This window comes from Panulirus ornatus, chromosome 18 (assembly GCF_036320965.1).
Source record: "Panulirus ornatus isolate Po-2019 chromosome 18, ASM3632096v1, whole genome shotgun sequence".
In the NCBI taxonomy this organism is placed as follows: domain Eukaryota; kingdom Metazoa; phylum Arthropoda; class Malacostraca; order Decapoda; family Palinuridae; genus Panulirus; species Panulirus ornatus.
Genome location: NC_092241.1, coordinates 30954797 through 30969796, shown reverse-complemented (window position 1 = coordinate 30969796; position 15000 = coordinate 30954797). Strand labels below are relative to the sequence as shown.

General features: G+C 42.2%; 1 protein-coding gene across 5 annotated transcripts in view; it reads right to left on the bottom strand.

The window, feature by feature from the left end:
• LOC139755020 (paired box protein Pax-2-B-like) overlaps nucleotides 1-15000 on the bottom strand; it is a 146759-nt gene that overhangs the window by 78544 nt on the left and 53215 nt on the right. For all 5 annotated transcript variants that reach the window (XM_071672947.1, XM_071672949.1, XM_071672946.1 and 2 more), the window contains exon 3: nucleotides 383-421. In XM_071672947.1, coding sequence (XP_071529048.1) covers nucleotides 383-421 — 39 coding nt within the window. The remainder of the gene's footprint in view (nucleotides 1-382; nucleotides 422-15000) is intronic.

Below are 15000 nucleotides of genomic sequence, written 5' to 3'. Positions count from 1 at the left end.
AGTCAGAGTGGTAGTACGCAAGTCACTTCCACCTTAACACTGCCTTATAAAAGCTCCTGGAGACAGGAAGTGCTACATGGAATTGGTTAGATACAAACAGATGTTCACGTAGGTTATAGTGGAGGTGGTGAAGGCTGTTAGATACTCATGTTCACTGCTGCTGGTGTTGCCAAGAAATGGTTAGATTATTGGTCAAGGTGAAGAATACTGAGGAGCCGATGCTTTTGGCTAAAGCTGCTGATATTTACACAAAAGCTTAACTAAGTACCAAGAGCCGAAGGAAACATATATAATGAATGAAAAAAATAACCACAAACTCACGAGCAATGAGCCAGGAATATGTCAATAAAGGCACAAGCAACAAAAATCATGATGTATTTACCTTTGGAAGACCCCTCGCCAAAGTAATAGGAACCGGACACTGAAAATCAAGAATGAATACTTTATCATCACGACATAGGAACAAATAGAAATATATACTTTTTTTTTTATCTTTTCTTATTTTGCACATGACATAGGAGTGTTTCCTTTTGACACGAGCAACATAAATGAAGGATATCAGGTTTGAATACACAACTTGCCATGTTAGTTTATATTATCATACAGTGCAAGATCTTGTCTTACACTCGTATTATCATGCTGAAATATCTCACGCTGCAAAGAACAATGTAAAAAAGTATTTCGGCACCGTATGACAAAAATATACTCAGATACCATAGACTCTGACACCGAGAGAGGAGCCACAGCCTGATAAAGAACCTCTTTCCCCAGCGGCTAGATGGCAGCACAATCCGGACCATGATGCGTTAACGCCATCTGTTGCCCCAAATGAAAACTGTCCTTCCGCGCGGGTTTAAATCTACGTGTTTTGAGAGTATAATAAGTGTATAAACATTAAAACATTTTTAAAATCAAGTTAAGAGAACATGTTCACTGAAATATTTATGCAGCAGAGTGAAAGTGGTGTCTATTATGAGGAGGATGCGATTAGTTTATACCCTTAAACTTTTTCTTTCTTATAAGGTCTATCATCGGACAGATGTTTCGTTATATATATATATATATATATATATATATATATATATATATATATATATATATATATATATATATATATATATATATATATGTACGATAATCGTGAAACGAGATGTTAAAGGCTTACTTATAACATTTAATGATGCAGCACAGTTGGCCTCGTCATATATGTGGTAAAATTTTCATGTAGATCACGTGCAGATAACTAAATTATTTACACTCGGTAAACGGAGCTTAACGGCTTTTGAAGCAAGAATACAGTTCTATCCAGCCAATCTGTTACTTGTAGGGAAAGATGCAAAGAGCCTGGCATAGCATTGGGCTAGGGTCTAACCAGCGGTCAGTTTGAGCCAAAAACAACAACAGATTAGACAAAGAAATGAGGCAGGAAGTCTCTTCTCATTCAGCCCCGGATGCTGGACTCTGTTACCTGGTAGGACGCGCCCACCAGGCACAACCAGCCCCTCTCTCTCTCTCTCTCTCTCTCTCTCTCTCTCTCTCTCTCTCTCTCTCTCTCTCTCACACACACACACACACACACCTAATTTCCTCATCATCCTAGCCGCTGGTACAGTTAACTGAGCATCACTACAGGCACCACTCTCCACCGAGATTTATTGTATTAGCTCATGATATTTCGGATCAACGCTGAGAACTTTCCACAGAATGGGACACGTTCAAGTGTAGATACGTAGTGGAACTGGGGTGTCATTGTAGCGGTTCAACTCTGAGGGAAAAAAACTTCTAGTTCGGCCATCAGCTAACCGGTCAGTGAAGTCGCTTTGAACTAACTCTACGGGATATTTGCCCCAAGTCCAGCTAACAGCTAGCTGGTCAAAATACCATCTGTGGCTCAATACCATGGAATGTTTAATCAAAAGGGTGACAATGTAGCCTAAAATCACAAGGACTTTTACATCTATCAAGAGGTCTGGGCTGCAATGAAAGAGAAAAATGTAGGCTTTGTTTTTCAAATCTATGATTTCCATACTCAACTGAAAATGCTGACTAAAGGTTATTATCAGTCTTTCCAGACTGACCTAATGGACAGTGATATATTGCTGTGAAGTAAGCCCTGGAGACATGAACAATTGTATTCTTCCAAGTGAGAGTAACATAACGTCTTCACTTTTTAGACACTGTTAATCTTTCTCATATAGCTGCTGTCATTAGCCAGCTAGGATAAATGTCTTGCGTATTTACTTTTAAATCGTGTAAGGTCTCATTATATGAATCACATATCTATTTCCTGATATTGATCGCCGTTTCCTGTGTTAGCGAGGCAGTACCTGGAACAGACGAAGAAATGCCTCATACGCTCAGATCCATTCTTTAGCTGTCATATGTAATGCACTAAAACCACAGCCCCCTATCCTTAACCAGGCCTAACAAACCTTTCTATAGTTTACCCCTGACGCTTTATATCCTTGATTTAGGCCACTGACAGAACGTCGACTCCTGTATACCACATCATTCCGATTCACTCTGTCCTGAGCACACTTTTCACTCTTCTGCATGTTCAGTCCCCGATTGTTCAAAAATCTTTTTCAATCCATCCTTCCATCCCCATTTGGTCTCCCCGTTCTCCTTGTTCCCTCTACTCCTGACACAACCTTTGTCAACCTTTCCTCTCCATGTGTCCAAACAACTTCAGCCTACCCTCATCAACCCTCTCAACCACAGTTTATCTAGTACCACACCTCTTTCTTACCCTCTTATTACTTACTCGATCAAAGTACTTCACACCACTTATTGTCCTTATGCATTTCATTTTCAACATATACAGCCTCCTCCGCGCAGCCTTATCTATAGCCCATGGCATACCTCGCATCATAAAATTTTTGAGACTACTGTACCTTCAATCATAACCATTTCCTCAGCACTAACAGAACCTTCGCCCCCTCATTCACCCAATTAATCACTTCCGCTTCTTAGGTTCCATTTACTACCATTTCTACTCCCACGTATCTATAACACTTATTTCCTCCAATCTTTCTCCACTGAAACTAACATCCGAACTTACCTTTCCTTCAACCCTGCTAAACCCATTAACCTTGCTTTTATTCATATTAACTCTCAGCTTTCTCCTTTTACACATTCTTCCCAGTTCAGTCACCAACTTCAGTTTCTCACTTGAATCAGCCACTAGTGCTGTATCATCAGCAGACAACAACTGACTCACTTCTGAGGCCCTGTCAACCCCTACAGACTGCATACTAGCCCCACTCTCCAAAACTCTCACTTTTACCTCTCTCATCAACCAATTCATAAACAACTCAAAGAACCATGGTGACATCACACATCCCTGCCGCAAACCAACCTTCACTTGAAATCATTCATTCTCTTCTCTTCCTATCGATACACGTCTTAAACCCTCGATGAAAACTTCTCATCACTTCTAGCAGCTTTCCTCCTACAAAGTATTATTTTTAAAACCTACCAAAGGTATCCCTATCATACGCTTTCCCAAATCCATAAATGCCGCATAAAGATCCATTTGTTTCTTTAAGTATATCTCACACACATTCTTTATAGCAAAAATCTGAGCTACACATTCTCTACCATTTCTGAAACCACACTGCTCCCCTCAATCTGGCTGGTGCTCTGTACATACCTTCACCCTCTCTGTCACTACCCTTTCATACATCTTGTTTGGTGCTCTCAACAAACAGATGCATCTGTAGTTTGATCACACACTTTTATCCATGTTGCCTTTATACAGTGGTATTATACATGCATTCTGCCAATTCTCAGGTACCTAACTATGATCCATAGATAAACTGAAAATCTTAACTAACTAATGAAGAACTCAGTCACTACATTCCTTAATAAATGTAACTGCAATACTATCCACTCCAGCCGTCTTGCCACCTTTCATCTTACATAAGGTTTTCATCTCCTCTCCTCTTTTCACCAAACCACTCTTCATGATTCTCTCTCTTCGCATACCACCCCAACCCAGACACCCTACATCAACTACCCTGTTCTCGAACAAATTCAGCAGTCCTTCAAAATACTTACTCCATCTCCTCACTACATCACTACCCGCTACCACTTCTCCTTTTGACCCTCCACCGCCGTTCCTATTTGATCTCTTGTTCTTCTCATATCAATAGCTTTTATCTAAAATATCTTATTCCCCTTAAAATTTACTGATAGTCACTCACCCCAGCTTTCATTTACCCTACATTTTTTTTCTTGATGGAGTACCAGAGAGACGTTCGTTGCTTTCATCCAGAAGGACAAGAACAACTCAGTAGGAAATGATGGCTAGTATACAGACTTGAATTTCATTTTCGCAGTTGTGCTAATGTTACTGAAACTGATGATGAGGGCAACCAGGGAATTTATCACGAGCAGATGAGTGTTGGGAGAGAGCCACCACTTCTTAGCCACCAATGAGTGAGGGTTGTTATTACCACCATCACTGTGTTATACAGTTATATGTCCAATATGGTTTGGCAGACAGGACACCTTGTCTAAGCCCCGATTTTCATATGAGTGATGCATGATCGATATGTAATGATTCTACCCACTTCTCGCACCTCATTGATAATCGACACATTTGATATGTGTATAGATAAGACAAATCATGCAAATGGCACCTGACAAAACTATTTAAGAAAGGTTAATCTGATATCGGTCATGGAGCTCGAACTAAAAATCATTTCTTTCATTTCACATGAGCCTCGCTAAATCAGTTATGAGGCTTGAACAGAGAGAGGGAATTCAACTTCATTTGATTCATAAGCATCTATTAACGTTTTCGGACTGCAGTCTCTGTTGAGCCTTCATAAAGATGAATAAACCAGGATGGAATACTGGCACTTTCAAGGGTGACATTCCAAGCAAAGGATATGCAGGTAGCACAAGGACGACGGTAGAAGTGACTGTGAGCTGAGTGCTCGACATTCTCTGCCCTCCTCTGTGTTAAGCCAGAGTCCTGCAAGTCAGCCACAAGTTATAAAATGTGGTCCATAATAATCATAACCCACTGGAACCTTACTGTATACTTACATGTAATTTAGAGTACGATGTTGAGTCTACAACACGGGAGGCTTTTAAGTACGATAGTCTCAGGCTGGCTCTGATTTCACAGTGGTGCATCAAACCACCACCCTGCAATATGGCACCCGTGTAAAAACTTAATTACTACTCTGGCTATACGGCTCGTGGAGAAAGCTCTTACCAGTTACATGACAGTCGAGGCCATACTGATCCAGTGAACATCTAAATCCCAGTCGGTTACACCCTAAAGAATTGTCGGGGTGAATGTAATTCTGTATCATCTAAATCAGTTTTGATTAGTTCTCATGCCCATGATACCCAGAGATACTAATCATATCATGACCTCAAATCCTTAAAAAGAAATTTAGAATTGTATGATGGGCGTCGACGTTGCGGGCGGGTGGGCAGCTCATTTAATATTAAAACTTGCGAGAAATAGTAACAAACTCATGTCATAGGTTCAGGGACATGGTAGGAAGACGGTACTGTTCCATACAATCGTTGTGCCAAAACAGAAGCAATTCGACGATACTGGGTCACATTGCACGCTGTAAAAATTTATGTGATAAGCATTTCTTCAGTATCAGCGGGGGAAAAAAACGAATAATCTGCTAACGCAACCATGCAGTAGTTATATTTGCATCAACACATTAGTGGGAAGCATGTGTTCAGATTGCGAGGCGACATGATCAAGTAACACAGTTCAAAGAGAGAAATCTACTCATAAGTCAGGAAATTCACAAATTTCTGGTTCAATGAGACTAGTGTGTGGGTGTAGGATTAGCACATCTCCACGACAGTGTTTGCATTCAGTCTATAGATCATAATGGGGCAGAATCTTGTATATTTTGTAGACTAATTGATGATGTGAAAATCTTACAGAAAAAAAGTATATAAGGATGAGTTGTAATGTTCTGGCTCCAATGATTCCGGGGGGTAAATATAAGCCCCAGCCACGAGATAATAATCTCGGTGTTCGACATTTCTCGAGACCTTTCGAAATGCCAGGTATGAAGTTCAAATACTTGGCAGTTCGACCTTTTCATTTCGCAGGTCTACATAAGTACAATTATGATAATGAGTGAGTCACTAAACTACTGTGGATAACCTACCACCACCTCCTCCATCATTCAATAGCCTTCAGTCCTGGGTTATCAAGACTTCGATCTTGGAGTCGAACGATGGATTTGGAGGGCGACTTTCTGGCGACGCGCTGTCAACTCTTCGTTGGTACAGGTGTTAGTATGGTTAAGTGTTTCAGGCTGACAACGAAAGACGGATGCTCTTGTAGTGGTTCGGTTCGCGTCTACCACTGCCACCACCTACCTCACTGAGCTCTTCATCTTCCACTCTCTCATTCTACCTTCGCCTCGCTCCATCATCTACAACTTGAGTGAAACCTCTCGCCTCGCCTCAAGCCTCCATTACACTTCTCTGTTGTCATCTTGCTCTACCACCTCTAGTTTTCTGATTTTTTCCTCTTCCATTTCTTTACTCAGCATCTCGTTTCCAAGATGCAGAAGTCAGGGGACCAGTTTTGCTGCAGTTAGACACGTATATTCGTGTTGATTTTTGAAAAGGGAAAAATTAACTAAGTTCCTTGCATATCTTTATGCTGATATCTTAATCATGTCAAGAGTAACCTGCTGGAAGTAAGATGTATGTTTAGTATATATGACCCGTGGTTGGGGACATTGGTGCAACGCACGAAAAACGCTTCAAATGTTTGCAGCAATTAATTGTTTCATCTCGTCTCTCAACAAGTCGAGACCACAAGAGACTTCGTGACTGTAACCATTCAACAAAAAGCGCTCCTTTCTGGCCGTACCTGTGCCCATGGCAGACCACCTTGAAGGCCCACATTATGTATAAAGAATTTACTCTTTTTCTTCGGTCTCTTTATACGAATTCATCCTCGGGCGAGATTCGTCTTGCGACGTATTAAACAAGAGTGAATGGCTGTGAGGGAAGGTAAAGCTTCTTCCATTGTGTCTTATGAGAACCTGGGATTTATTCTCTGAATTCGCTCACGTTTTGTGCACAGAATCTCCCGTCGCGCTTTGTTGGCAGCAGGCTCCTCATACACCCCCATTCTTCCACTAGTCTGCATTGTTTTCTTCTTAATTAAGTTTCTCTCTTCACCCAGCGCGCTCCATCAACTCTCTCCTTTGTGAGAAGAACACTCAAGAGAAGAACTCTTAAGAAACGGCTGAAAAGATTCATCTTCACCTGGCGTCTGGCCTAAAGCTCAGCAGGATATGTTACACACTGAAGGCCCAGGAGCCCACAGGATGGCGGGCAAGGAGCACGAAGCTGTACGTACAAAGTGAGGTTCAGGCGGCACACAACGCTGACTGGAGAGTTGTATGATTCCGTTGGCCTAGGACCCACAGAGATATATGTAGGGCAAGGGTCAGGTGGCACGCAACACTGGCTTTGAGTCAGCACAGGGAAGGATTTTTGGGGTCATATTAATGATATGGGATTAGTACATGCTGCCTGTAATTATCTAGGGTTTGTTTAATGCGACTGTCGTCTTTGTTATGGTCCTAAGCGGCTCAAAGTAACGTACAGGACCACAGTTGATTCAAGAAGAACTAATGGAGCTGAGTTATGGTCAAAACACAATCCATCTGTTTCAGAAGAATTTGAGAATTTCACGGTTGTATCTTGAGCCAAGAAGGAACATTATTATTATGTATTTTACTATGTATGTTATTATGTATGTGTCCTTGAATGATCCACTGTGGATTCCCGAAGGTCAAGTTGATCAAAATTTGGGATTCAGTCTTCGCTGGAATGCTGAGGACTTTCGAACCGGGTCAGCTGTGTACACCTGCTGTTACCTCTGTCATATCCATCAGTTCACATGAGAACCGTTACTACATGTGCATCAACGTCCGAGATCTCCCTCCACCTTTGAGATCTACCGGAGTTATCTTTCTTTTTCGGTGGGTTCAGATTTTTTGTATTTTTCATTCCCTGTTCTTTTGCATGTTAGTTACTTCGCTTTCTTTTCTGTCGCCTGTATACAATTTCATAAGATTTGAATTTATTTTATTCTATTTACTATGTCGTCTTGATTACTCTCACTTTATCTCTCATGCAGGTGGGACAGGTGTTTCTTATTCATCAGTCTCTCAGATTTCTCATCATACTTCACCTCCATTTCCTCTTCATTTATCATAAACTGCTTCATTCTTCATACCCCTTCATCTTTCAGATTCTCTCTCTCTCTCTCTCTCTCTCTCTCTCTCTCTCTCTCTCTCTCTCTCTGTCTCTGTCTGTCTGTCTGTCTGTCTCTCTCTCTCTCTCTCTCTCTCTCTCTCTCTCTCTCTCTCTCTCTCCTGCTCTACTGTGTCTGCCAGGGTGAAGTAAACACCAGTAATCATGTTAAGGATTTGCCATTATTTCCTGTGATGGGTAGCAATTACAGGTGCTCCATCAAGACTGGACTTTTCGATCACTAAACATATATACAGGACCGGTCCGCTTGTGAAATTAACAAATTAATGGCAATAATCAATATAATCCGATGAGAAAAAGTAGCTTGGATACTTCAGATCCGAATTCATTATCAGTTATATTAATATTCAGTTTGAAATATTGCATCACTGATAGTCTCCAAGTAATCAATAATTGAAGGGTAGTTTGAAAGTGTGTTACAAGTAAAAGTTTCCGCTGCTGAACGGTATTGACCACTGAGTTCTCTCGTGGTGCCGGAGATTGCTTCCGAATGTATTGATCATCGAATCATACATCCTCACTGATTGTATCATGTCATAAATCAGCAACTCCTCCTGACTCGTGTTATCCAGGGTCATGGCTCATGGCCTGCATCCGTTATTCCTCACAACGATTCTTGTCTTAAAGCTCTCGACAGAAGTCGTAGTTATAAATAATGATGGAGGTTCTTAAAACGTCTTCTTTAAGTCATAGCCTTCAAATCGTGCTCAGGGTTTGTCGCACGTTCGGTAGAAAGCTGTTCTGGGATACTGTAAAGCAGAGCTTCATCTTTCAGTTGTATTGAGAGTTCCGGAAGGTAGAGCCTCTGGTCAGTTACGCCGAAGACTGGAAGGCGCAAGGTGTGAAGAACTCTTGTCTCTCCTCTCCTCCCTATTACCATCTTCAGTTGCATCAAGCCCTCAACCCTAGCAGGTCATATGTCATAAATTACCGCCTGCAAGCCAAGCTACCTAATGACATATCAATTTCCCCATTATGGTCACCGTACAAAAGGTCGAAAGTTTACTTTTATCCTAAGACTTCAACCCGCTCCTGAAGAGATTGTCAGAAGCAGTGACTATCAGATTTCTTATGGCATAGCCACTCAAGAGGTCCATCTTTGCCACTGAAGATCTTCACTAACGCAAGAGAATAAGAAAGACCGATTATATCTTTCAGGTTGGGGCTGTCCTCTTGTATCTCCTCCTGATTAATCGTATTTTCAGCCTGAATGACCACCTAAGTCCTGCTTTCGAAGACACCGATAAAGATTAACGTTATCATCACCTTGAATTAAAAGTTCATTATAATCTCGCATGATGAATAATACTAATTACAGGAACGAGTTGGGCAACTCGGGGTAAGCTGAGCTGGTCCCTGGTGGGGAGGAAAATAAGCTAAGCTGTACACGATCTAAAATTATAGAAGTTAGCTAAGAGTGGGCACAGTCCAAGGAGAGCGTAATGAGGAGGTGTGACACAAAAAATTATGCACTTTATGGTCGGTGTGGCATCGTGGGTCTCGGGCACCTTGGCTGCAGCATTAATGCTACAGTGAGAACACCTCTGGTGGTGCGATAATGTGGGTTTTGGACCATCTCTGATGATGTGGCCCTGGACTACAGTCATTACAGCCACCTTGTATACACCTCTGGTGATATGAGAGTGTGGGTCTCGGTCTTGGCTGAAGACATTACTGCCACAGTGTGGACACCTGTGGTGATGAGGCAGATTGAGGCCTCGAGCCCTCGACTACGTACAGTCATTACTGCCTCAGTGTGGACACCTCTGGTTACACCAGTGATGGCAACCTACCTGTTGCTAGAGAACACGTGAAGTCACCATGACGACAGAACCAAACATTAAAAAAAAAACAATAACATTTGTATATTGGTCATGGTATTTAAGTAGGAGTTACCAGAAAATGCTATTGGTAGAAAGAAGTTTCATCATGATAATGTGTTGTTTGTATGTTTATATTAAACTAGGCTGGGGACTGAGCAAGTGTTGGGAAAGTCATGTGAAAAAATGTGCTTGATGGAAGAGATATATAGAGATATACTTTGACGTGCAAGTAGACGAGACTTGAATGATTTCAAAGATAAATACGAATTATAGAAAAAAAGAAAAACTAAAATCGCCAACGCTCGCAAACAGGGAAAAAGTGTTTCTCTTTCCACACCATAACTCACCATCATGTTCATTGTGAGCAAGACGCATATCATCTCATTTCACTATATCCGACATGATCATAGATTTACTTCAAAGGTCATCTCTATTGTGCCATCATCTTCACAAAGGCCCTAACCTTAACCACACCCTCATCTCCTCTACTTACTCTACATGGTAAGTAAGTAAGTAAGTACGTAAGTAAGAGGTGAAGTATGTTAGATGTTACTAAATAATCCAAGATGATTCAGAGGACGACACAACTAGAGCGATCCTTAAACTAAGGGACCTGTGAAACAAGCATCAGCGAGCCACTAGACCTCACGGTGCTGGCAGAGTCGTAATCGTGGAGGCCCTACACAATAGGTCGCCGTCATCCTTGTATTGTACGGAGCCGCGAAAGTAGACGAGAAAGCGATGGGAGTACAGTAACGGTGAAGCCACCGGGGTGTGACGCCTGGGCTACATAGGGTTGGCACCCTACTCTAGGTGATCACCGCACTGTGTGATACTGGCAGAGTTACGAAAGGTGATCTCTGCAGTACGTGGTGTTGGCAGAGTTACTGACGGTGTTACCACGGCAGAGCACTTGGTGTTGGCACTTACCTGAAGATGAATTTTGCCTACGTAGAATCTATAAGGATACCTCTGCACTACGTCGTTGTTAATAGTTATTAGAAAGTGATATCTACATCACGTGGCTGCACTATGTGATGGGGGTTGAGAATACCGTAAGGTGAATCTTACAGTAACTTAAAAGCTAGCATAGTTGATGATGGGGGCGACACACCAAAACAGTGTCGTATTAGTAATGTTACTGAATGATGACGGTTCATTAGTTAGTGTTGACAGAATCATTGGGGAGACAAGCCAGTACTGAGGCGAGTTAGTACAACTAGGGTGATGAACCTTGCACTACTTGGTACTATGAGAGTTCTCGGGGGTGACCTCTAGCACTGTAAAATTGTGGCAGAGCTACGTGGCGGCAGGAGGTGACCTCTTTACTGCTGGCAAAGTTACCAGGAAGTGACCCTTTTACTGCCGTACCAGGTAGTTAATCAGCATTACCACGCTCCTTACTGCCAGCGGAGGAACTGGACGACAACCCCTGAACTATAGGTTGCCGGAGGGGTTCCTGGAAGTTGGCCACAACCAAGCCTGTTGGCTAGACACTGGTGTTGGAGGCAGGCAGGCAAGGGACGCTTATCCCATAATTGCTGTCTGTAAACGAGTTGGGAGGAGGGAGAAGATTTGCATCACATTTCTAATCATACGAAGAGAAAATTCCTTTGAAATTCAAGACTCCTGCTTGTTTTTCATCATTCATTAGAGTTGTCTTTCTTCTCCAATCATTTCTAAGATTTCACATCAATATTCTCTTCTTTTTTGCCTAATTTCACGCGTATTTCTCTCCATCTTTTCTGCATAAATGATGAGGTATTTCTAATTTATTTGTGCTCTATTGATATTCGTGTTTTATATCTCCGAAATAAGGGTTCTACCTTTCTCCACTCATAATCTTTCATTGACTTTTTTAGAAACATTATCTGAGTATCATCTTCACTCTCATCCCTAAAGCTTCTTACCACAAATTCTAACTTCTCAAACCGTGTTGCATCCACTTTGATTTGCTCTTATTTCATCCTCCTCCCTTTTCTCCCTTGCCCCACTCTGTCCTCTTTTCCCTTACCTTTCCCTCCCAGCATATAATGCTTTCCCTTCCCAATCATTTGCCTTCTTTGTTCTCTCCTTCTTCTTCGATCAGTTCCATACTCCTTTACTTCATCATCATCAGTTCTCCTTCTCCTGCTTAATCATTTTCCTATTCTTTCTTGATCTAACACTCCCTGCTTCTCCTCCCTTGCTTTATTCTTTTCTTAACCTCTGCATTATCTAATCCATTCTTCCTAATTTCGCACTCGTATCTCCCACCCTTTCCTCTCCTCTCTTCTTATAATAAACCGTGTTGCATCCACTTTGATTTGCTCTTATTTCATCCTCCTCCCTTTTCTCCCTTGCCCCACTCTGTCCTCTTTTCCCTTACCTTTCCCTCCCAGCATATAATGCTTTCCCTTCCCAATCATTTGCCTTCTTTGTTCTCTCCTTCTTCTTCGATCAGTTCCATACTCCTTTACTTCATCATCATCAGTTCTCCTTCTCCTGCTTAATCATTTTCCTATTCTTTCTTGATCTAACACTCCCTGCTTCTCCTCCCTTGCTTTATTCTTTTCTTAACCTCTGCATTATCTAATCCATTCTTCCTAATTTCGCACTCGTATCTCCCACCCTTTCCTCTCCTCTCTTCTTATAACATTATTACATCCTCCTCCTCCCTCACTCGTCCTCTTTAGACCCTGCGACGGATCTGACAGGCCCTGTACTTACTAGGCCAATGCAGGGGACCTGATTAAGTCATAGGGAGTTACACGCTGATGCAAGGTATGGGAGGGAGGGTAACTGGCACGAAAGAAGGAAGGGGCATATACGAAACGAGAGTAGGCGGTAGTGTGACACGATGAAGGAAGGGGTAAAGTAATGCTGAAGTTACAGATGAGTAATTCATCAAATCTGCGTAGATTAAGAGAAGGCAAAATGATCTATGCAAGGGAGAATAAGATACGGGGATTAAGGATGAGAAAGTGCATTACTTTTAATCATACGCGTTGTGGCCGAGCCGCTAGTTTTATTGCCTCGTAAAAGTAAAGCTGGAGGTCACGAATGGCCTGATATACTAGCGAAACTACCCTCTAGTGTGATCTCTTTAGTCTCTGAACCATAAAAAGGAGAGAGAATCAGAGATTACTCTTGCAGGTTCAAAGGCACGTACACAGTAATTACCCCGAAGCTCATCTAGACCTTCGAATGAAAACATTCCTTCTACTTCCCTTCTGTCCCTTGAAGGTTTAATGGTGGCAGTGGACTGTAACCACTATCCACAGTAGGCTGCATGTGACCGTCTCGAAGAAGGTAGAGACCGGTGCAGATGAGCTAGTGTCGACGATGTATGTATTGTACATTACTTGCTTCAAATGACTTGTTAGATGTTTCTGTCTAGTTAAGTCTTGGAGATAGTATACTGGGAAGTCAACAGTATTAAGGGAGTTCTTTATAAGAAACAAAACAGAGGTTGAATTGACAAGATGTATATCTTAAAGGTGGAGAATATACTGTAGTTTTTGAGGAGGAAACACTGGTGTTGAGAAGGTACTGATGATGGATTAGGAGGAAGTACTGGTTTGGTGGAGGACGTACTTATGTAGGAGAGGAAACGAGGGCACATGTAGGGAGGCCATGTAATTAATGGTAAGACGTGTGTATTTCCTAACATCGAGTGTTTTTCAGATAGTGAGGCATGTACTTTAGCGTAGATCTGCTGATTAATGTGCTTGATACAGCTGCCACGCTGGTTTCAAACAGACTTTGGGTGCACCATTTTTGCAAAGTGGGCCTTTTAGTGCCAGCGATCGCCTACAAATTAGCAAATGTACGTTTTCATGGGGGTCGATGGCTGACGTACAGCTACAGGAGCAGCTGGTAGTGCCCCTGGTGTTGTCGTACCGTGCAGAGTGGCTAACAAGGAGGTTCTGGAGTAGAGGCGTCAGTGTGGCCCGGAGAATGACTACAGCTGGCAGACACCAACGTGGCCTACGGCGCTCATCTGTCACAATGAAGCGGCGAGAGCACATACAGTGGAATTAGCTTCCTCATTTCGGTGCTTAGAAAAAAAAGACTTTGATCTCCGGAGATGTTGGACTTTAGTAGTGAACCAGAAAGATAAACAAGCACACTTGTTTTGTTCAAAAGACACACGTCTGACAAGCGTGTATCAAGCAAGGTTAAGAGACACAGCTAACATCTTTGGCCAACATGTATAAGAAAAGTCCAAGAGACACTCTTCCTTCCAGTACGTGTATGGCAAGAACAAGGAACATACTACCAGGCAGCATGTATACGTCAAGGCCAAGAGACATACGGCGAACTAGCATATACATAACAAGGCCAGGAGACAACCTGAAGGCCAGCATGTTTATAAGAAGGTAAAGAGATGTACAGTTAGGCGCCTTGTACGTGACAAGGTCAAGGGGAATACAGTCAGCTGAAATAGCAATTGTATGGCAAAGACAACAGATACCTTGCCTTTCGCTACGTACACAGCAGGGATAAGAGATACACAGCAGATAAGTATGTGTGTGGCAGAGCCATGAGATAACCCAGCCAGCTAATTTAGCTACGCTCTGCCTGATTTATTCCGTTAGGTAACGCAGGTCCTGGGAAGAACACAGTTTTCAAGATGAGCTTCGGTTTTGACCGGTATTTTTCAACTGATGTGGTGGGGCAGTTAGAAATGTAGTGTTGGTACACTGGGTTGCACTGTATCTGACAGCAGAGGCTGGGCGCTTTAAATGTCCTTAACTCGGGAGTCTTGATACAAAGTGTTACATCTCTTCCTTCTCTTTGTCTTTCGGAAACCTTCCTTTTACTGAAACTGTTTCACAGGCCCAGCCTCATTAATTCTTATCATGTTATGGATGTTTATTGTGAGTGCAACTAAATTGGCACT